The 22,345-nt window shown below is 41.8% G+C and overlaps 1 protein-coding gene across 9 annotated transcripts in view; it reads right to left on the bottom strand.

Annotated features, from left to right (window-relative positions):
- Positions 1–12,592, bottom strand: part of NRXN3 (neurexin 3) — a 1,089,604-nt gene extending 1,077,012 nt beyond the window's left edge. For 6 of the 9 annotated variants that reach the window (XM_063117923.1, XM_063117925.1, XM_063117924.1 and 3 more), the window contains exons 1-2: positions 12,295–12,592; positions 3,587–3,748 (exon numbers count right to left, since the gene is read on the bottom strand). In XM_063117923.1, coding sequence (XP_062973993.1) covers positions 3,587–3,688 — 102 coding nt within the window. In that variant the 5' untranslated portion in view covers positions 3,689–3,748; positions 12,295–12,592. Of the gene's footprint in view, positions 1–3,586; positions 3,749–12,294 lie in introns of those variants that run through there. The other 3 variants (XM_063117922.1, XM_063117928.1, XM_063117929.1) reach the window with 1 other exon arrangement.
- Positions 12,593–22,345: the final 9,753 nt, after the last annotated feature.

Below are 22,345 nucleotides of genomic sequence, written 5' to 3'. Positions count from 1 at the left end.
TTCAAACAAAAAGAAAAAGAGGTTGCAAACTGAGCTTTGAAATGGACTTTGGTGACTCTCGGTGAGCTCGAGCATATCTGGTTCGCCCATCCCTAATATACACAAAAATATATCACAATTCTCCCTCCAAAAAAGAGGTCCCTCAAAATGGCTAACCATAAAGTATACAAACGGACACAAAAATCAAAACGACATCAGTTCATTCATCACTGAAACAAGATTGCCAGATTAAAAGCACAAAGAGGTGGGGATACAGAAAGAGCCAACATGAAAAATAAGTATGCTAAATTCAGCAACAACAGAACCAAAAGTGGCTTTAAAAAGGAATGTTTTCAGTTGCCCAAAGAACACACATGGAGATGAGGGATGGACTGACTCAACGGAGCCCGTCTTGCCTGGTGCTTGCTGATCCCCACCTGCCATCCGCTTCTGCTCAGCCCTGACCAAGCTGCTGTGTGGGCTGCACACAGTCCACAAGTGCCCCGGAGGCCACCTGTCCCGTCCCCCCTCAGCGAGCTGCCATTTTATTTTATTTATTTATTTATTTTTGCAATGTTGCATAAATAGCCCCTTTATAGCCTCCATTTATGCAACATATTTTTTAATGTAATTACCTGACCCACCATTCTATGAAAAAATGGTGGTTCAATGAAGGGGACGGGTGGCCACTGGGCGCTTGTGGACTGCACAACACTCAAAGTTGGGATCCAGTAAATGGCAGCAGCTTGGCAAACAGGGTACAGGGGGTCAGGTGTGTGTGTGTGGGGAAATCCATCCCCTACTTTGATTCCCGCAACATCCCTATTAGAAAGGGAGCCAATCTAACCTCTTGGGGTAGGGAATTCCACATACAGGACACGGCCATGGTGATTGCCCTCTGATGCATTATCACCAACTGTGCCTCAGAAGGCAATGACACAGGCAAAGGAGCTTAATGGCTGGGCAAGATTAATGTGGGAGGAGATGGTCCAAGGAACCAAGTCCTACACTGTTTCAGGGGTTAGAGGTAATGGACAGTATCTTGAATTGCACTCGGAAACTAACTGGCAGACATTGTGGTTGATAGTACAAAGAGGACACATGATCCCAGCACTTTCCCCAAGTCAAACTTTCAGCAGCAGTATTCTGCAGCAAGTTTCAGGGTGGTTTTCAAGGGCAGAGCCACACAGAACATGTTACAGTAGTCCAAACAGCATGTGATGTATATGTGTGGGACCATGGCCATGTCTGACTGTGCCAGCAATGGGGAATAAGAGCAGATGACACATATAAAGATGAACCTTTATATGGTTCATTTAGTTATTACATTTATGTCCTGCCTTTTTTATTATTTCTTGTGAAAAGCCCAAGTTAGCTAACAACAACAACACACACAAAGGTAAATAGAAACAATCCAAACTTAAAACAAATTAAGAAAGTTCTATCAGAAGCTGAAAATGAGAACGACTAACTGGAAAAGCCAGTCTTCAGTTGTAATCATCACATGAATCCCAGAAGGGTAAGACAGATTTCCAGGGAGTTTCACAGCCTACAGGGTGTCAAAACCTAGACGGTTCTTTCACACATGCCTGCCAGCCATATCTCTGATTGTGAGACATGCACAGCGGCCTCTGCAGTAGATTTCAAATCATTTAGGGATCTACTGGGTAAGCCATTTATTCTGCCATGGGTACTTCATTCTTGGCTCAACAACATGCTTTTAATCTATTTTAGAAATTTCCCACAAATCATTTTTTCCCTTTCGCACATATTTGACAGTGCCAATTAGTGCCTGAGGATAATTTAATTTAACCTGAATGCCATTTTCCCCTTCTAGCTGTCCTTCCTTCCTACCAGCCCACCTCTTTTCTGCACTGCCTTTTCTATATGTGTTGCCACCTTTTCGGGAAGTGGGGCATGTCAATAATCTCTTATATTTTTAATACAGTTCTTTCCCCCCTCTTTTTTACTGAGAAAGTTAACAGAATAAACTCAGTAAAAGCAACAACAACAACAAAAGAGCCGTACAAAAAAGGAGCAACGTAGAGTTGTTCCTTTTCTTGAATTTAGGCAGTTCTGTCAACACTTTATTTTTCCTCACAAAACTGCTATTTTTTGCAGTCACATTCATATATTTTCTTTCTCCTAGTAAAATTCACACTTCTTTTCTAACTTTAAACAGCTGCTGTTACCAAAACATGGGCATCTTATCTATCATTTTCTTCCCTACTTCCTTTCTTTTCTCTTCTTTCTTCTTTCCTTGAGTGTACAATGCTTTCACCTTTATTTCTTGTATAATTTTGCTTTCTTGCTCTTTCCTCTGGCTTCTATAATTTTTGTTGACGTTATTATTCCCTGTGGTCTATTGCCTATTATGTCATTCTGCCACATTGTCTGCTTAGTCCCAGAAATGGCTCCAACGTTGGGTGTCAGAAATTGTGCTCCTCACCCCCCTCCCTCCCCACTTGTAGCCAGCATAATTCTTGCTGCACTGGCTATATTTCCTCACTTGGAAATGGGCTCCAGAGGTGGGGAAAAGGGGGCCCTCCAAGGGGTGGGGATGGGAGGAGACCATGGAAGCCATTTTACACAGGTTCCTGTGTGCCGCACAGCCTCCCCTCTTCAACGCTCCTCAACTAGACAGGCAAAATCGCCTGTCTAGCCAAAACTGCAGGGAGGCTCGAGCATGGAAGCAAGGGTGCCCTCTGTGCTCCAGCCACCCTGCATTGGGTGGTCATTAGCCTCCAAGTTTGGAGGTTGATGACTATTTATTCATTTATTTCATTTAAATCATGCATTTTTCCTCCTTAAGGAACCCAAGGCAGCATACATAATCCTCCTCTCCATTTCTATCCTCACAACAACAACCTTGTGAAGTAGGCGGGCTGAGAATCTGTGACTGGCCCAAAGTCACCCAGTGGGTTTCCATGGCTGAGTGGGGACTAGAACCCAGATTTCCCAACTCCCAGTCCAACACTTTAGCCACTACACCACATGACTATCTCCATAGGACTGTGCCCAAAGCCATTGCTATCAACATTTCTCAAAAGACATTTTCCCATAAACTTCTGAGTTTCCTCTCTCTCTCCCCCCCCCCTCTCTCTCTCTCTCTCTCACACACACACACACTCCCTAGAAAAGGAAGACTGAATATTCTTTAACATTTTTTGTGGCGCCCCATATTTTCCTAAGTCTGGGGCATTACAAAAGATGCAAAAAGGCAGCAAAAATAAAACTTTAGGGAAAATGAAAGAAACTATGCTACTGCCGCTGCTAAAGGTGATTCCAATCCCTGAGAAACTGCTAGAAAATTTCTATCCTCTTCCCACCCCCTGCCCAGAATATTTTGGTGAAATGTCCCTTGCCCCAGAGAATCAAAAGACGCCATTTCTATGCAGGTCAACCGTCACTTTCCACTATCTCCAGCTCTCATAGCTTGCTTTCATTCCACTCAGCTTCACTCCTCGCCACTTATATTTTGGATATGTAAGGACAGGCACTCAGATAAGGAGCATGTAATTAGAATACGTATGATATTCAGTGAAGAAAAGTTGGTTGAAGAAGATCAATGTCAAACAAGTAATTGCTATTGGTTTGAAACATTTACCTCTTTGAGGCAGCCCATGAAGTTATTGCTGATCGGAGAACCAGGTAAATCAGCTGTACTGGGGCTCCCGCCCACATAGAAGAAGTCATCCGAGCCTAGCATGGTATAGTCCTCTTGTGTGTAGCCCGTGGTGGTGAGGATTCCATCTACAGAGATTGTCACCTGTTTGAAGGACACAATGGACAAAACAAAAAAAGAAAAGAAAAACAAAATTCCCAGCAATGACCTTACTGTTCTTAGAAGAGCAAATCATCTCCCCTATGTTTTATGCAACTTTTAGGACAAGTTTTGTTCAGCTTTGTTTATCTGGTGCAGCTCAGTTCCATTTTCTGGTCTGCTTTTTCGCCCCTTCCCTTCACTTCCTCACTCACCTCCTTTGTTAGTTCAACAACACTACTAAAGCCAAGGAGAAGTATTCTACCTGCCATGATGGTTTCCATTTGATCAGGCCAGAAAATGGAGCTGTACTTGGAAAAGAGAGCATCTGAGATGATTTTATGACTAATTGGTTGTTATTGGTAGTGGGGGTTTTTTTGTTAGTTACAATCGTTAGTACAGACACTAATGAAGACGAAGTTGATATATTTGATTTTGCTTCTTTTTTTTTTTTTTGGCTCACGGCACACTGACAATCATGCATTCAGGGCAGGGAGGGGAGGGAGGGTCTCACATTCAATACATTATGGATGAGCATGCTATGTACCTACAGAGACACACACCCACCACCCAGCACCGCAACGTAAAGGAAAAAAAAAGAAGTAAAAATAAACGTGAAATAAAATAAAAATAAGAATAACCACACACCAGCAAGTGTGAGGAACAAAAGGTGAGAATTTGAAAGAGAGAGAAATGGCAGGTGTGCATATACACCATACCTTGACACATCCATGCCAGTGATATTCAGAAGAATAGAATAAAAGACTGAGAGACAGAGAGAAAGAGAAAGAGAGAGAGAGACTTTTTCACACTTGCATGCAGTCATTACAAAAAACAAAAGCTAAACTAGAGTAGAAGAAAAAAACACCCAAATCTTAAAAGAAAATGGGGGAAATCTTTTTTTAAAAAAAAAATAAAAATAATATCCAAAGCCCATAACACATGGAGGGTGAAGGGACACGGGAGCTGGGGTGTGGAGGGGTGGGGGAGGAAGGTAGTGAAAATGATGTGCATTTGGGTTAAAGGTTATATTGTGGCTTGGAAAGTAGATGGGGGGAATAGAGACTGGTGGGATGGGAGAGGAGGTGGGTCTTCACTAGATGTGGGCATGCCATGCAGAGTGTGTACTGAAACAAACAATCGGCTGAGCTCCTTTCGGCCATGGCAGGTGGGAGGTCAAAGAGAAGAGAAGAGAAGAGAAGAGAAGAGAAGAGAAGAGAGAATACGTAGAGGAAGTTGGCAGAGACAGAGGTTAGAATGGAATGAGAAAGGAGAGGAAAGCTCTAGCCAGTTTTGCCTACAACAGCTGTTGCCACAACAAAAGGATGAGGAGGGAAAGAGTGGCCTCACCACAACAAACTATAGGCCCTGACATGGTTGTTGAGATAAAATCCTTCAGAGAATTCCAAAGAAACAGAGAGGCAAAAAGAGAGAGCACAAAAGAAAGAAAACCAGAAGGAAACAGAGAGAAGAAGAAAGAAAAAGAATGTGCAAAATACTGGAAAAAAGTAAGAGGAATATATATCATATATATATATATATATATATATATATATATATATATATATATGGGAAAAACTAGATACAGTGAAGAAGCCGTGAAGGAGATGATGAAACCCCATTTCCAGAACTGTTGTATTTGTTTGTTTGCTTCTTGTTGTTTTGGTTGTTGTTGTTGTTAAAGTTTTTTTTCCAAATAAATAAAGAAATAAAGAGGTGTTTACAGCAAAATCAAAAGAAAAATCAAAGGGGGGTAAGTATAAAGAGGAGGGGAAAGTAGGGTGGTGGGGGATGGAGAGGTAAAGGCAGGTAACACACGGCAAACCCAAAAAAAGAGACAATAAGAATGATATCTACCAGACAATGTAGTTTGTTTACCATAGCGTGTCCAATGCCTGAGTGCTTTGCGGAAAAGGGGGAAGAAAGGAAATTAAAAAATTGTGAACAGAACGATTGTTAATTAAAATAACTAAAAGCAAAGATGAGTCGTTAGGGTGTTAGTACATTAGTCGGTTAGTAAAAATGACACATTGCATGAATGGTCTAGTGTTAGTCTTTCAAAAAGAGGCGTGGGGCGCCCGACACACACAGAGTGAGAAAGAGGACAATATGAGCAGGACTGTCTGGGAAACCATGCCCTATAGATTGTTAGGAGGAAGGGAGATGTCTACCCTTCCCATTCTCCTTAGGGTGTTTCTTCTTGCACCGCCCACCTTGAGTTAGTTGAGTAAGATTTCCCCACCCCCAAACTGGTTCAGAATTCAAGAATATAAACAATACTTACTGTCCAAAAGCCCAGTAAAAGTGTATTCACCACCCATACCCCTCCATCCCACATAAACAAACAAATAAATAAATACCATTATGAGCGGCTCCAACACGTTCCATCCCACCACCACCAAGCCCATTTCTCTCTGCTTATAGTTACTGTGGACACTGCTACCCCCAGGTTCTGCTCAGTTATTCTAACCAACCGAATGTATCACTTGGGTGCAGGCTGTTGCTTGACAGTTCCCTGGGGGTTGTCCTTCCCGTCCCCCAATTTCCAGATTTCTCTTTAAAGCAGTTGGACTGGTGGCTCTCAGAAAAGACACACAGTGTATGAAAGGCTGGACTAACAGAGACGACGTGTAGCTCACCTGTGATACCCTGGAGGGCAGGGAGAAGGCTGCCTAATTGTGGAAGGCATGATGACTGCTTGCATCAGGTATTTTGGAATGAAGGGAAGAAGGTTGATAGAATTTAACATGTCCTTTTCGGGAAAGGAAAGGTACCCTCCTACTGTCCACTGGTAGGCTTGCAGACTGGGACTCCAGAACGCAGGTCTCTAACAGGAGTACTATCGATTTATGGGAAAGGGGGCATGTCCACTTTAGATTAATACCAAAAAAATTTTTTAAAAAAAAAAATATGCTGTGGTCCATTAATTGTTTCTGGTCTATCAGGCTGTTAATAAGTCTGCATAATTATTTTGGAGGAAACTTTTGCCTCTTGTAGCAGTTCCTCTATTTTTAACATGGCCACTCTAATTATTAAAATGGGCACAGACCTTATAGGTGAGATTAAGCAATAGAATAAAGTACATTAGGCTACCTAAATTGTGTGTGTGTAGGGGTCTTCTACTTCTTATTTCCTGCACCATTTGGTGGAAAGGCAGGATACAAATTTAACTTAGTAGTAGTAGTAGTAGTAGCAGCAGCAATAGATTTTCAGTAGATGGGCAGTATCCTATTTGACACTATCACTTACTTAAATTGTGTTGTGCTAATATAGACATCCTCTACTGCAAAGGGCTGTTCTCCTGAAAAACCCTTTGTGCCAGCAAATGCTACTGGCATTGCTCTAGAGGTCACTTACGCTAACACAACATCATTAACGTTAATGGTAGTTTCAATTAGGATAATGCCCATTATTTGTTTGGAACAGAGATGGTACAACTGCAATACAGTGTCATCACATGTCAGTTTCCTTTCACATTTGATGATGAAAAGTAATACTTTGAGAACTTTTTCACCACATATTTTATGGTCCATCAGAAGTATTCTTACCCTCCACTTAAAAAATGAAGGGAAAGGTACTGCAGGCAAATAATTGCCAAGGATTATGAAGTATTTGCAACTGGACTGGGGAACAGTCACACTGTTTACGCTCAAGAGTATCTCTTCAGAAAGTGCTGGTGAAAGATATCAACCATCCCACATCTGCCACACACACAAAAAGCATTCCATTTGCTAAAACAAAACACTTCATTAAAACAACAGTAAAATAAATTAATTGTAGCATGTAGTCATTGCTTATGCAAGCACAAATGGTAAGGTCTGAGATTAACTACAAGCTACTTTATAAATACACGTGAATCACATGATGAGACACTTCCTGGATGTACAATTTCAGACTGCAGATGCAGATCTCCCTGCACCTAGAAAACAAGATTTTCAGGGAGAAAGGCTTTATGCTAACAAAGACTTAATTTTCCAGCAGCATTTCATTCATGGGGAAGCACCGAACTCCCAACAAACTCTAAAGTGGTACAATCTATCAAGAGTTGTGTCATGTCATTTTCTTGTGTGTATTCATTGGCTTTATGTCCCTTTCTTACAAGTAAATGACATACTAGAAGTACTGATCTCCACTTATAATTTTAATTGCCACTGTCCTCTGTCCCTGTATTTTGAACAAGCAGCCCTGCCATGCCAGGGAGATTAAATTTCCTTTGGACATTGCCTGTAATTGAAGACCAGTTCTCACCCATTCCTCCAAAAATAATATGCACCATTAACCAAAACGGTCAATGCATTAGAAAGAGAGTAGCCATTCTGAAAATGTAAAATACGAAGAAGAAGAAGAAGAAGAAGAAGAAGAAGAAGAAGGAGGAGGAGGAGGAGGAGGAGGAGGAGGAGGAGGAGGAGGAGGAGGAGGAGGAGGAGGAGGAGGAGGAGGAGGAGGAGGAGGAGGAGGAGGAGATAACATCATGGGTAAAATGAATACATATAGTTATATTTTCAAATTGTATTTTGAGGCTGACAGTCCTTTTATTGGACAGATGAGAATGTCTGAATGGAATGGGATCATTAGGCCCATCTACTGAAGAAGGAATGAAATTTATGTTTGTACGTGGATCCAGTGGAAACAAACAAACATTGCCTTCAGTTGCAAACCTCCTGTGTCACTTTGAGCAGAATTTAGCCTGACATCATGCGATTGTTCTGCTTATACACAGAAACGTCAGATCTGCAGAAATGAAGGTTTTGCACACTTCCTCTTCTCTTTCCAAATGTGGCGTTCCTTAAGATGTAGAATATAAAAACATTGAAGGAAAGGCTGTAGCTCCATGGCAGAGCACCTACTTTGCATGCAGAAGGTCCCAGGTTCGACCCACAGCATCTCCAGGTAGGGTTGGAAAATCTACCAGCTGAAACCATGAGGAACTGCTGCCAGACAGACTTGACAATACTGAGCTAGATGGTCCAAGGTATAAGGCAGCTTCCTATGTTCCTGCATTGTAGGAAGTTGAATGTAAAACATACCATAGGGAAAACCCAAGAATGGTTCTGAGAAGTATCTATTGAAATATAGAGGAAGACAATTATGTATTGGAAGACATTTCCTAGAGGATCGGTATGGCCATTGGTCCCCCAAATTGTAAGATGAACCCTTCTGGAAGACAGTGATAGTTCAAAAGAGCCTAGGGTATTTTCAGTATCTGCCCTCCTGAAATAATATATTACAAGGCCACCTGAACTGCTATTTTCAGGCAACGAAACTAAGGAATAGTTATTCTCTAAAGACTGCCCAGAAGTGAACACAAATTTCTATGCAAGAATTGTGGCACTGTTAGAATGCAAACATGACGTCACTGGACCACTTACTCTGGTATAGAGCTTGCCTCATACCCTCAACACCAGAAAACTGAAAAGGTAGCTAATATCAAATTCAGTTAAAAGATTGCAAAGGTAACCAGAAATCTACATCAATGAACCTAATTTTGGTAGAGGATGTAGTCAAAAGCAGAACGACTAAAATACACAGGTGAATGCCATCTATTAGGGAGGAGGCAGCATTTGAACTGTGAAGAGAATAGATTTCAAAAATGTGCACAAAAGGCATATATTTGCAAAAATGCAAACCAAAAGTTTTATTCAGTGAATGAAAATGCACACATTTGGAAAATGCATACAGAAAATGCCTACTAATTTGCACAATCCAATGTGGAATCAGGACAGGACAAAAATAGGAAAAAGAAAATCTGAGCAAAATTGAGTTTGGGAGATTTCTCCATCCCTACAAGACACATCTGGAAGTTCTCCTGGCTGGTGATTTGAGTGGGGGAGAGGAAGAAATTGGTTGAGTGAGCTACAACCACCAAAATTGCAAATGGACAGGTTTAAAGATTATTAAGAAAGAGACAAAAGACAATAGAGAAGCTATCTCAACTTCCCTTGGCAAATCAAGACTACTAGGGAAAGACAGTATACAATTCTCCTCCTGTTATTGTTGAAAATGGAAGGGAAAAGTGTATATTCCATATGAGTAAAAGTCAGCATGCTTAAACTTAGGGTAGGGAAGAAGAGGGATAAGAGGAGTTATAACTGAAGTTTATAAGATCTTGAGTGGGCTGGAAAAAAATAATAATAGGATGGAGTTATTATCCTCTCACATGATGCTGTAAGTAGCATAACTAATATCAACAAATTTAAAAACAAAGATAATATCTCTTTTCCCCCCTCAAAACACCTCGATGGTTTGTGGAACTCACTGCCACTACATGTAGCACTGGCTAATAGTATACCAGGAGGGGGAAAGAGAATATATATGATAGGAATATTTAAACTATTAGGTTACATCCTCAGTGAATTCATTGTAAATCCGACCATCTCTCAAATGGCTAGGAATATAGGGAGTAGATCACAGTGAAAGGGGTAGTTATTTTGTTCCATGTGCTTCTGTAGAATTTGTTCTTGTTCAAAGTCTCCCAGCACTTCTTGCTATGTCTCTGAGTCCCGCTCCTGGACTCCGCACCATAGTGATGGCTTCTTTATTAGGCAGACTTGTTGCTTCTTGCCAGATTGCTTTGTGGTGCTCAGATAGACAGCACAAATCTCCTGGGGGTTGACATGGAACATACACAACACATATGACCTACCCCCTAGATGCTGCGTTGCCACTCCTTGCATCACGTATAGCCATTCTTTGAAGTCTAGATATTCTATTTCCAATTGCTATTATTGAAGAAGGAAGGCATAAAAATGGATTTCACAGACAATTATGCATCATCTATTCATTTTTCCCCCCTTAAAAAACAGGGCTGCTGCTCACTATGAATTGCAAAGCAAATCAGCTTTACAGGTTGTTCATCCAGAAATATATTCCAAAACATTAAACATTGCTGCAGGTAAGATAATTATATTTATTACATTTAGAGCACTGGATCATTCAACTATATCTCAAGGGAAAAAAGGGGGAAATGTAAGAAATGTAGGCATCCTAGAACCTGTAGATCTAATGTTTCTGAAAAGAAATGAGAAGTCAATGGCTGAATTTGTTTAAGGACTGTCGATACTGGAATGCTCTGGAAATTGAACCTAATTATGCAAGGAAATGCCCATGGGGAAAAAAGATTTTCCTGGCCCCCCGACTGTGATTAGTTAATGTCTTTAGGCATGAAGATTATTACTTTCTATTAGTATAAACGTTCCCTGAAGGCGGCTTTTTCAGCCCGTACAGTTGCGTAAAGTGATTGGTGTTAACATTCATATGAGCAAGCAAAATAAACAAGCAACATTTTGCTTACATCAACGAGTGTGGGTCTGAATGCTTAGAATTTAAACAATAACCACTTTAAAGTATTCATTTAAAAGAATCTCAGCTTACACGCTATTTACACTACTTTTCCAAACCGACATGACCCCAAATACATATATGATATAAAGCTCTTTTGTCATGTTGCAGATGGATGCAAGTAAATGGATATATTTCACCAGCTTTCAGAAGGAAGGTTATTTAAATTCACCTTACCTATTAAACATTTGTGATTATATTTCATGGAGGTGGGGGCTTTCAATATTTTAAGGTTGGATGTCTAAGTAAGTACAACACCTGACAGAGTTGTCTGTATTGAGAAGCAGCAGATGGGATTACAAAAAGGAAATTTTTTTTAAAAAAAAATGGGGTGCGTGAGAAGCTCTTCTAAGGTGGCTTTGATTAGCAGGCCCTTCCTTTTTTAAAAAAAAAAAAAAGTCCTCACAGGGAAAAGAGGGAGAGAAAAAAGCAGCAATAGTGTAGATTCATAATGTAAACCAAAACAAAGAAATAAGTAGATCTGGAAAAAGTACGGCCAGTTAAGTGTCAAGAGAATAAGGTTAAAATAAGTAACTCACACACAAAAGCGGGGAGGGGAGGAGGGGGAAAAGGCAGAAACAAGGTCTACTCTGGGCCTGATCCACTGGGAAGTTCTCCCACGCTAGCCCTCTTAAAGTGGCCTTGCTTAAATGTCATTAAACGTAACAGATTTTGTGCAAGAGAATGTCCAAGTGGGATTGGGGCCCTTACAGAATTAGAGCAGTGACATCATGGAAATGGTTAAATCAATTAACGGGGCATAAAGGAGAAAACGGGAGAGGATAAAGCGGCTGCAGAAAATAGTCTCCATTCCTACTGTAATTAAATGCAACGAGAATATTACTGATAAGATTGAAATGTAATTAAGTAAATAATAAAAAGAAAGAAAAGGAGGGGGAAGAGCAAAGGAAAAGGGAGATGAAAGTAAAGTTAAGTCACAAAATCGTATTGTTAAATCAAATCAGGGAAAGAAAGGGGGGAAAAGACAGAAAATTATTAAGTGGAAATGAAGATATTGCAATGAGGCTAAGTTACAGTAAATTAATGATTGCTTGTTTTTCTTCCAGCTACTGCGCACAGTTAGGATACACACGCTTAGGGGCACCCACCCCAAGTTGTCAGCAGTCTAACAGCTGCCTTCTAACTGTCCATCTACCCCAGCTTCAGTTCACTAGAGAGGGGCCTCCCCAGCTTTCTCTCTCTTTCCCCATTACCTGCCGCAGGTTGCGGGTCACTTTAACGTCGTGCCACTGGTTGTCATTAAATTTGCCACTGACTGGCTCCACAATGGCCTCAAAGGCTCCGGACCCCAGGTTAATGATCAACGAGACCGCGCCATCTTTCAGAGCCAAGTTGACGTAATCGGCCGACTTGCCCGTGTGCAGGATCAGCCCGTTGCGCTGCCACGTCTTGAAGGAGAGTGTGATCTCATCGCTGCTGCTTTGAATGGGGTTCTGGGAGAGGTCATAGCACAGGTATTCAGAGCCACGGAAGGTGGCTACGTTCTCGTCTCTTGCTGCAGAAAGACAAAGAGAAAGAGGTTAGAGGTTGGACAGTGGAATAATAGAACTCTTCAGAAACTCTCGTGCCGCTTGTGGCATTGCGGCAAGCCAAAAGCTATATTTCCTGCCTCTCACTGCACATTCAAAAGAATGCCAGAAATGTCTGCTTTGGTACTTAGGGAGTTGCGTCATACCAACTCAATTAAGTGGTCCATCTAGTTTAGTATGTTCATCACTGTTTCTCTGAGGTTTGAGGCAGAGAAAGGTTGAGGCTTATGAAGAGATGCCTGAGACGGAACCTGGGATGCGTTGTTTGCAAAGCATGTCCTCCACCACTGACCCAAGGCCCTCCCCGTGAGGCCCATTGTTTCCCCAGAGCAAGGCCCAATCTGGGAACTGAATCTAGGGCTTCTTGCACCCAAAGTATGTATCATGCTACTAGTAGGATGCCCATATGGAAAGGAGGCCAGGTCTCCTGTATCTTTAACAGTTGCCTAGAGAAGGGAATTTCAGCAGGGGTCATTTGTATGCATGGAGCACCTGGTGAAATTCCCTCTTCATCACAACAGTTAAGGCTGCAGGAGCCCTGGCCTCTTGACCAGATACAACAGAGGGCAGAGCTTCGTTGTTGTGATGAAGAGGGAATTTCACCAGGAGCTGCATGCATACAAATGACACCTGCAGAAATTCCCTTTTCTATACAATTGTTAATTCTACAGGAGCCCTATCCTCCTTTGCATATGGTCACCCTAGCTGCTAGAGTAGGTGATGGGAACCTTTTTGAGCCCAAAGGTCACATTATCCCATAGGCTGGCTTTTGGAGGCCATATTTCTATCATAGGTAGACATGGAGCAAAAATTGGCTCATGGATTTTGATACACACACACACACACACACACACACACACAGAGAGAGAGAGAGAGAGAGAGAGAGAGAGAGAGAGAGAGAGAGAGAGAGAGCACACTTCAAACAGCCACAAAGAAGACTGCCTGCCTGTTGAGCACCTGAAAACAGTGTGATTTTTTTTAAAAGTTAAATCTTTTTTAAAAAATTTTGAACACATGTAACAGTCTCAGGTGTTCCATGGACATCCTATTGGGCTGCCTGTGCTTTGAGGACAACCCAAGGGCTTTCAGGAAGTGCAGACAGCTCAGGAGGCATCAGGAAGGAAGTTCAAAATGATGACAGCAAAGCACTTCAGGAAAGAGTGCAAAGAGACAGGGGAAAGCAGTTCGTGGTTAAGTAGTTCGAGCAGTCACCAAATTTTACTATGGAGGCCTTGGAGGGGTGGAGGTCATGCCCCACTGAAAGACTCCTCAGAGAAAGAGCTGGAGGACCAGGAATTACCCACCAGAAGCAATGCCCAGGCTCTGCCTATAAACCACGAAGAACTTGAGCCCTCAGGGGTGACTACCATGAAGGCATCACCTGTGGAAGACAAGAGCTCTGCAGCAGAGGTGGAGGCAAAGACATCCCCTCCAAGTCCTTAAAAGAAAGGAACTCAGAAGAAACGCTAGACTGAGCCAGAGGCCTCCTTGTTAGAGAAAGGTCTACTTGCACATAACATGTTTGCTCACAAGGAGGCTTCTGGACTGCTTCCTGGTGTCAGTATGTCTGGAGTGAAGTCTCCCCCTCCTCCTGCCTTCCCCTTGTCTGCTGTGATGCCTTGGAAACTTGTGACCTGTGACCTGGACTGTTGAGACCTTGCTTTTTCCTTGATCCCTCTTTGTGCTGGCCACCTTTGAACTACTGGACTCTTGCTAGACTTGGATATGGAAAATGTGATGGGTGGGAGAGGGGAGGCTGGCCAAGAAGGGATTGGAACTTCAAAAGAGAGGCTGGTGAACCAGGCCACCTTAGGATGACCATGTGCCCTCTTTTACAGGGGACAGCCCTTCATTTGCAGGTCTGCCAGAGGATTGTCCTGTATTTTGAAGGTGTCCTCTATTTGAAAGGCTATCCAGTATAAAGAACTATCAGAAGGAAGAGTTGACCCTTGAAGTTGTTCATCAACAGGACCTGGATAGCAGACTGAGCAAGGCACACAGGACACCTGGTCTCCTTCTTCCACACTATGCTGAGATGTACTGTATTTCTATTTAAATTATAATAATTATTTCTAAATTTGCATCTATACATATAAATTAGCACATACAAATTGGTGTCCTCTTTTTGGGCAACTCATCAGTAGGCTACCCTACCACCTGTACCCTGCCCGTATACTAGACCAACAAGCTGGACAAATATGAAGTCCCTCTTTCTTCCATGGTAGGAACATATGATTTCCACATTCCCAGGAACATGGTAAAACATGTAGATCCACCACAGTGATCCACCCAGCACTGAATTATAATTGCAACTACCTACCCTGTATGCACGTTTGCATAGTGTTTGATGTACATTTCAGAGGGTGAATGAATGGAGCTGCCATCTGACCCTACTCCTATCAGAGAGTTAACATGTGATACACTCAGACCTCTTGAGGTCAACCCACAAGACTAGTGTGCATCTTTCCTGTGTATGGAGTCTCTTTCAGGAGCATCTGTTCCTCATTTAAACCATCTAACAAAGTGCAAAGGAGGAAGATTTATCGCGGGTTAGTTTAATGGTGAAGTCGGCATTGTCTACAGAATCGTCTAGCAGATAACTTAATGTGACTAATTAACTGCTTTTGACAAATTGCTCTTAGCCACTAGGGATTTTTAAAATTGACTAATAACTAAAAATCAATTAACTTGACGGATTTCTCCCTGGTTTTCATTCATTAGTCAAGCAGCATAAAGCCAAAGAAGCCCATGCAACTTTATGAGATAAGACTGAAAGAATGGAGGGGGACAATTCAAGAAATGGGGGTTGACCCGGGAGATGAAGGACTTTCTAGCAGCAATACAGGAGGACGAACCAAAGTGGCCACGGGATATATCCACTTGTATGGATTTGTTCAGAAGGAACCCAGTCATTATGACACTATCAATACTATAGATTGTATCAAGATTACATCAGTTGCACTCATGTCTCACTGAAATCTATGGGACAAGTTTGTTCTAACTTAAGTTCTATTGATTTCATTGAAAACAAAGTGCAACTAGCTTAGTCTGGATCCAACCCCATAATTCTTAGCTAATCTCACCCCTGTCAAAATCTGCATATTAGTTACTAAGTGGTGCAAAGCAGCTAAGCTTGGGTACATGGAATTCTCTGAAGGGCTACTAGTAACAATTTGTCCATTTGTCTCATAAAATAATGATTGAAAACAAAAAACAAAAACCATAGCCCAATCCTTTATACAGGGATTGAATGCAATATCCTATGAGCTGCAAAGGTTCCATATTTCTTAGGATTGATACATACATCACTCAGTAACTTGCTCCATCTTCCATCATTCTGTAATTATGGTTGTCACAAGCACACAACTAGGTCTGGAAGCCCAGTGGACCACCCCACCCCCACATCTGTCCCCCCAGACCAAATGTGTGGATGACCCCAAGCACTTGTGAGGCCCTGGCACCCGCACCCCCAATTGCATAATTCCCCCTTCCTGCATCTATGGTGGCCATTGGAGCATTCACACCTTTACCCTTGTGTCAATGGGGACTTTAAGGCTGCCACTGGCACAGGGGTGTGTGTGCAATTTACAGAGGCTCTTGAAAATTCACACTCCACCCGCCCCATGGTGCACAACTTCAGGCAGCTGCTGAGCACTTGCCGGGCCAAGCTGAGCCTCAGAAGATGCTCACGCAGCCTGGCAAACAGGGGCGAATGGCAGCTGTGATGGGGCAAGTATCCCTGAGCTTGGTGCTGGTGAGTTCGCCCAACCCCAACTATAATCTGCAGATGGAGATAGTGGATATGTCAGCTTTCAGGAAAGTTTATATTGCTGATCTTTTCAATAAGGAATCCCAGAGTTTTCAATAAGAAATCTGACAGTATGAAAATCACGGACCTAAAAGCCTCTCAGTAGAGATGCCCGTTCAACTTTCTTTTGGAAAGGCTTGATTGAGTCCATCTATGTAATCCAACATATTGTCCACTAGCATTCTGGCCTGTAATAGCATGTAGCTATTTGGTCCAGAAGAACTGCTGACAACAATTACATTTCCAAAGCAGTCAGAAGTGAGGACTTAACCGTTCTTCCCCACCCACCCCGTTCTCCTCTCTGCTGCTGTAATTCCCTTGCCTAGTTGCTTCTGATCCAAAGAAAGGAAATGTGTTACAATCAACTCAGTCATGCACTCTATATACCTGCAGGTACTTCTGATCAAACAGCTAAAGTCTGAGGTCAGATGTCAAACGGAGTCATTGAGCCATTTCCCCACATTCAAAGGTTTGTGAAGCATTGAATATACATTTAAAGGGCTGGGATGAGGGCAAGGCGAATGTGAGCTCAACGTAAGTTACATTGATAGGACTTGTCGCTTCAGGCATTTCTATAGAATTAAAGTGAGTTACTTAATGCAATTGCTTAATTGAAAGCTATGTGATGAATCCTGGTATTAATCCAGGGAAACCGTCATGCCAAAATTTCTTCAATATATCCCTGAAAATACAGGATGGAAGATATTTCCCATCTACAACCAAGACTGCAATCCTATATATAGCTACTGGGCATAAGCTCCACTAGAAACAGGGGGACCTGTTTCCATGTAGAGGATTGCAGTGTAAGAGCCCATCCTGAAGTTGGTAGTCTGCTGCATGGATTCCCTTCACAAAGCCCTCACCCAGAACTAGCAAAGTTTGTGTGTGTGTGTGTGTGTGTGTGAGAGAGAGAGAGAGAGAGAGAGAGTTACACTGTCAGCCTTCTAAACTGAAAAGAGGAGTGAATGGAGCATCACAACTGGGGGGAAATGGGGGCGGGGGGCTTGTGAACCCAGATCAGTATGATAGGGAATGGTATAGCTGGGAACTGGGTAAAGGGAAACTCAGAATAAGACAACATGATTGGCTTGATATAAAATGCCTGCTAAAGAAGTAAGACTCTTTGGGGTTACTGCCAAGGTTTCTGTATTGAAAGAGTTTGAGACACACACATATCCAATTATATGGAATTTTCTGACATCCTTAATTGAATTGCACAGCTTGTTCAATGAAGTGGCACATATTATTATTGTTGTTGTTGTTGTTGTTGCTGCTGCATTTATATCCCTCCTTTTTTCCTCCAATGAACCCAAGACAGCGTACATAACCCTCCTCCTCTCCATTTCTATCCTCACAACAACAAAACTGTGAGGTAGGTTGGGCTGAGAGTCTGTGACTGGCCCAAAGTCACCCGGTGGCTTTCCATGGCTGAGTGGGGACTAGAACCCGGATCTCCTGACTCCCAGTCCAACACTTTAGCCACCACACCACACTGGCTCTGATATTTAGGTTGGTAAATTTTAGCCTCATAAAAACCTGCAAGATGGGAGGGGCCGTGCCTCAGCAAGTAAATGCATTCATCAGATGCATATTTTTTACGCTCAATCATTACTGGTGAAGAGGACTTCATCAAGCAGACTAGAAAGGGCCTAAGAACCCAGTGAGGTTCTGTTGACCATCAAAAATAGTAATCGGATGGACCATTGATCACCTGACTATAAAAACCATTCATCAAAATATCACAAGAATTCTTTATCTGCGAAATCAGGGGTAAGCAACTTCGTGCCTTCCATATGTTTTGGACTATACTTCCATAAGCCCAGCCAACATGGTCAATGGTCAGGGATTATGGGAATTGTAGTCTAAAACATCTGGAGGGTACCAGGTTGCCTGGGTTTAGATACTTTTGCACCAGGCCAAAGCAACAGATTCCAAATTTAAAGGTTAAAAATGTTATTTCTCCTGCTCAGTTTGGATGTACATATCTCATCTTATTAAGCCAACATCTGCATGAGCCTTGAACTCATGATCTCTATCCTTGCACGCCTTTCCTTCCTCCCTTCTCAGCACACCATGACCAAAGACTTCCAAGATTTATTAGCCATGTGGTCCAAACTGGGAAATTATTTTTGCTGGTGCAAAACAAACTGGGATCTTAAACCACAGTTTGAAGTTGGTTTAAGAACTTGTTTATTTGTTTTTTGCAGTCATTGCAACCACCATTTCCAATTCAGACTTAGCAGGAAACTATTGTCAATTAACTCAGAAAGCCATCTATTGCAGTGTACTCAGAAGGAAGGAGGGAAGGAGCAATGGAAACAGAAAGCATAGACACACCACCTGTGCATATCTTGGCCTTAACCCACCAAAATATGTGAATCTGAACCACGTGATTAAGTTTAAACTATGGAGAAAGAAGAATAGAGGGCTTTTATGAACTGAAGAAAAAACGAGATGCAGGTAGAAAAATGACAAATTCATGGTGTATGGTGATATCCCGATATCTCATTTCCAGGTACAACGTTTCAGTGCCATTTTGAACAGAGGTTGATTATTATTTTTCTGAGGAGGTCTACAGTATTGGGGAGCCAGTCAAGTTAGTGCCAAAGGTCTGAAGAAGGTAGAGTTATCCCTCAAGAGACCCTAGTTTCATCTAATGTGGATGCAGATCCAGGTTTGAAGGGGCCCTGGGCAAATGTCTGGATGGGAGACCACTTAGAAGCCACATGGTCTCTGAGCTCCTGGAAGAAGAGCTGGATTCAAGTGTAACAAAGGTTTGAGAAGCATATTTCTGCACCTTTCCCTTATTCATGTGCCATGTTGTGGGATGGAAAGTTAACTGTACTCAAGGATCGACACACTTATTCTTTTTAAGTGTGCTATGATATCTTCAATGAGAATCGGCATTTTCTTCCTATCCCCACCTGTCTCTTGCATACAGTTTGCCCTTTGGGCCATGAGTTGATTATTTTAGAGAGCTATCAAGAATGACTTAGTAATCTTGTTCTTGAGCCATAATAGCTAATTTCAAATTTAACAAGGTGTAAAGTACGCATCACAGGAGCAAGAGCTCAGAATTGCAAGTGATTTATTTGTAAGCACTGCTCTCTTTATTGCCCAACATAAAGGAAGACACAATCCATAGATCTTCCAGACAAACATCAGAAACAAGAAGGCATGAAGGGACCGATGCAGAAATGCCATTTTATATTTCCCCATGTTAGATACCTAACATACAATCTCACCAGGCTAGAAGAGTATTGCGTCATCTAATCTAATTCAAGGCAGTGTGCTCCGCACATTAATCCCAACAGATTAATCAACATAATTCAGAGTACATTATACCCCCAAGTACACAAAGGACTTCAGCAAATAGTTGGAGATGTAGCACTTAAATTCCAGGTATACTCAACCTAATCACATTTAGGACTTTTAAAATAAATGTTGGAGAGATATTTTGTACTATAGATCAGACTTAAGGAAACTCAATTTCAATTACCAGTAGTTTTCCCTTTGTACAGACAACATATCCTTAATACTCATCTCTTTTTAGCAATGATTTTTTTCATCATATATCTAAATGTTATATAGTTGTATGGGACTGACTCATTTATAATTCTGAAGAACACTGCCTTCCCTAATGTACTTCCTTATGAGCTAGAAAACTGACATTTGGTCATCACATAGTCCAATCCATCCTGAAAAAATAAGGTCTTGGGGATTTGTATGTCTCACATATGAAATGTGAGGCATTGTCTATAACCCAAAATCCAAAAAGCATTTTCATACTAGCTAGCCAGCTGAAACCTCATAAAGATAAACCATTTATGAGTTAGCTTATAAATAGTAGTTGAGGCTTGTTACCCCACCCCAAAAAACCATTTACTCACCTACTTTGTACTCATAGTATGGACCCCTCTTTTGAGTAAAAAGCAGACCAGCATGTGTTGGTTTTGGTCCACTAGAAGCATAGTGAGTTAGCAAAGGAGAAATGGAGAAGTCTGCTCCTTTCCCCCCAGTCCAGAAGAGCCATGCTGGATCAGACCAAGGGTCCGTCTAGTCCAGCATTCTGTTCACACAGTGGCCAACCAGCTGTTGACCAGGCACCCACAAGAAGGACATGGTGCAACAGCACCTTCCCACCCTTGCTTCCCAGCAATGCAGATTTACTGCCTCTGATGCTGGAGCCATCAGGACTAGTAGTCATTGATAGCCTTCTCCTCCAGGAATTTATCCACCCCCTTTTAAAGACATCCAAATTGTGGTAGTCAATTCTAGAGTTTAACTATGCTCCAGTCCCCCTGATCAGTTTAGTTGCCCTTTCCTGCTCTTTTTCCAGCTCTAACTTCCAGTAAGGAAGGTGAGTAAACTGGCAATGCCCCTTCCTCCACCACCAGCACAGAAAAGCAGTGGACTGGAAAAGGAGACACATATGTTTGCTCACTCCCCTTTGCCTGCATGGAACTCCTTGTCACCAATGCTGACCAGGTGAGTGGTTAAATACAAAATTGCAATACGCTAAGACAACAGATGCGCAGAACTGACTGTGTTATACATCCTCAGATGGCAAGGGAGATTCAGAGCAGCAGCCACAGAAGGAACCAGCACATTAACACTCTTCAAACAGCTTTGAGGTCAAGGGACAAGTCATAGGTGACTATCTCATCACAAAGCTAGCACTCCAGAATAGAACATGCCAGTCACTCACACATTGGATAGAGTTAATTCCACTCAAATCTGAATCAGTTTTGAAGGAGTTTCTAATAACAACTAGGACAGGGTCTCTTCTATGCCAAGTCAACTTACTAATGAGCCCCATATCATTAACTCACTATTCAGAAGGGAAGGCAGAAAATTTTCAGTCAAATGTATTAGAGGACGTATGGTCCGATACAATAAACATCATAATGATAACACTTATGAATGTTGAATGTCAGTGGGTGCCACCTTTATTTCATTCCAGCTTCATCAAAAGAAAATGTTGTTTGACAGTTGTCTGCATATTCATTTGGGCATGAGTGTGACGAATTAAAACCAATCATAATAAATCACAGCTTGACTTTTGTACGGAATACGGATGGTGTCCAATAATCTAGCATTGGAGCTAACTGTCTCTTGGTAACACAATGACGTCCTGACTCTTCAGCCACTCTAAAATCAAAGAGAATCTCTACATTTAGACCCCATATGCCATTCTATCTAGAAAGTTGTCACAATCCACCAAGCACAGAGCTCACTGGATTGCCTCTAGTTGTGAGAGTGTAGCAGCACTGCCACTGGAGGTGAAATGAAGTTTATTGAATGTGCTTTTTAATGCAGTGTATGCAGAATGGTAATTTGCACATGATTTGCAAGTGCTGATTTATCACTCACTTGAAACCAGGCATACGTTGCATAAACATAGCTTTGAAAATAGGTTTGTTTAGTCCATGAGAAACATTTTAATTTTATACCACACTTGGTAATAGTACAGTAACTTAAATCTAAATCCTTAATTTAAACAACAACACACCTGGTATTGCACTGGCCTGGAAGAGATATAGAAGTTTACGTTAATGCAATTCTAGAAGAACTGTGCAAAGGACATATGCAGGGATGGATTTTCAAATTCACAAAGCAAAGCCCCAACCAACTGCACTAAAGCCTCAGCAGACATGTAAGGAAGGGTTCCCTAAGGAGAAACTGGCATAAATCAGGCATCCCTAAAAGGTAAAAAGGTATAAAGAGCAACAACACAACACAATTGTTGTTTTTAAATGGATACTGTTGTTTTTATACTGTTTTGTGTGTGTGTGTGTGTTTTTAAATTGTATACTTTTAATGTTTACCATTTTTAAATGTTGTAAACCGCCCAGAGAGCTTCAGCTGTGGGGCGGTATATAAATGTAATTAAATAAATAAATAAAT

The sequence above is a fragment of the Elgaria multicarinata genome, chromosome 2 (genome assembly GCF_023053635.1).
Source record: "Elgaria multicarinata webbii isolate HBS135686 ecotype San Diego chromosome 2, rElgMul1.1.pri, whole genome shotgun sequence".
NCBI lineage: Eukaryota > Metazoa > Chordata > Lepidosauria > Squamata > Anguidae > Elgaria > Elgaria multicarinata.
This window is presented reverse-complemented; position numbering and strand designations above follow the sequence as displayed.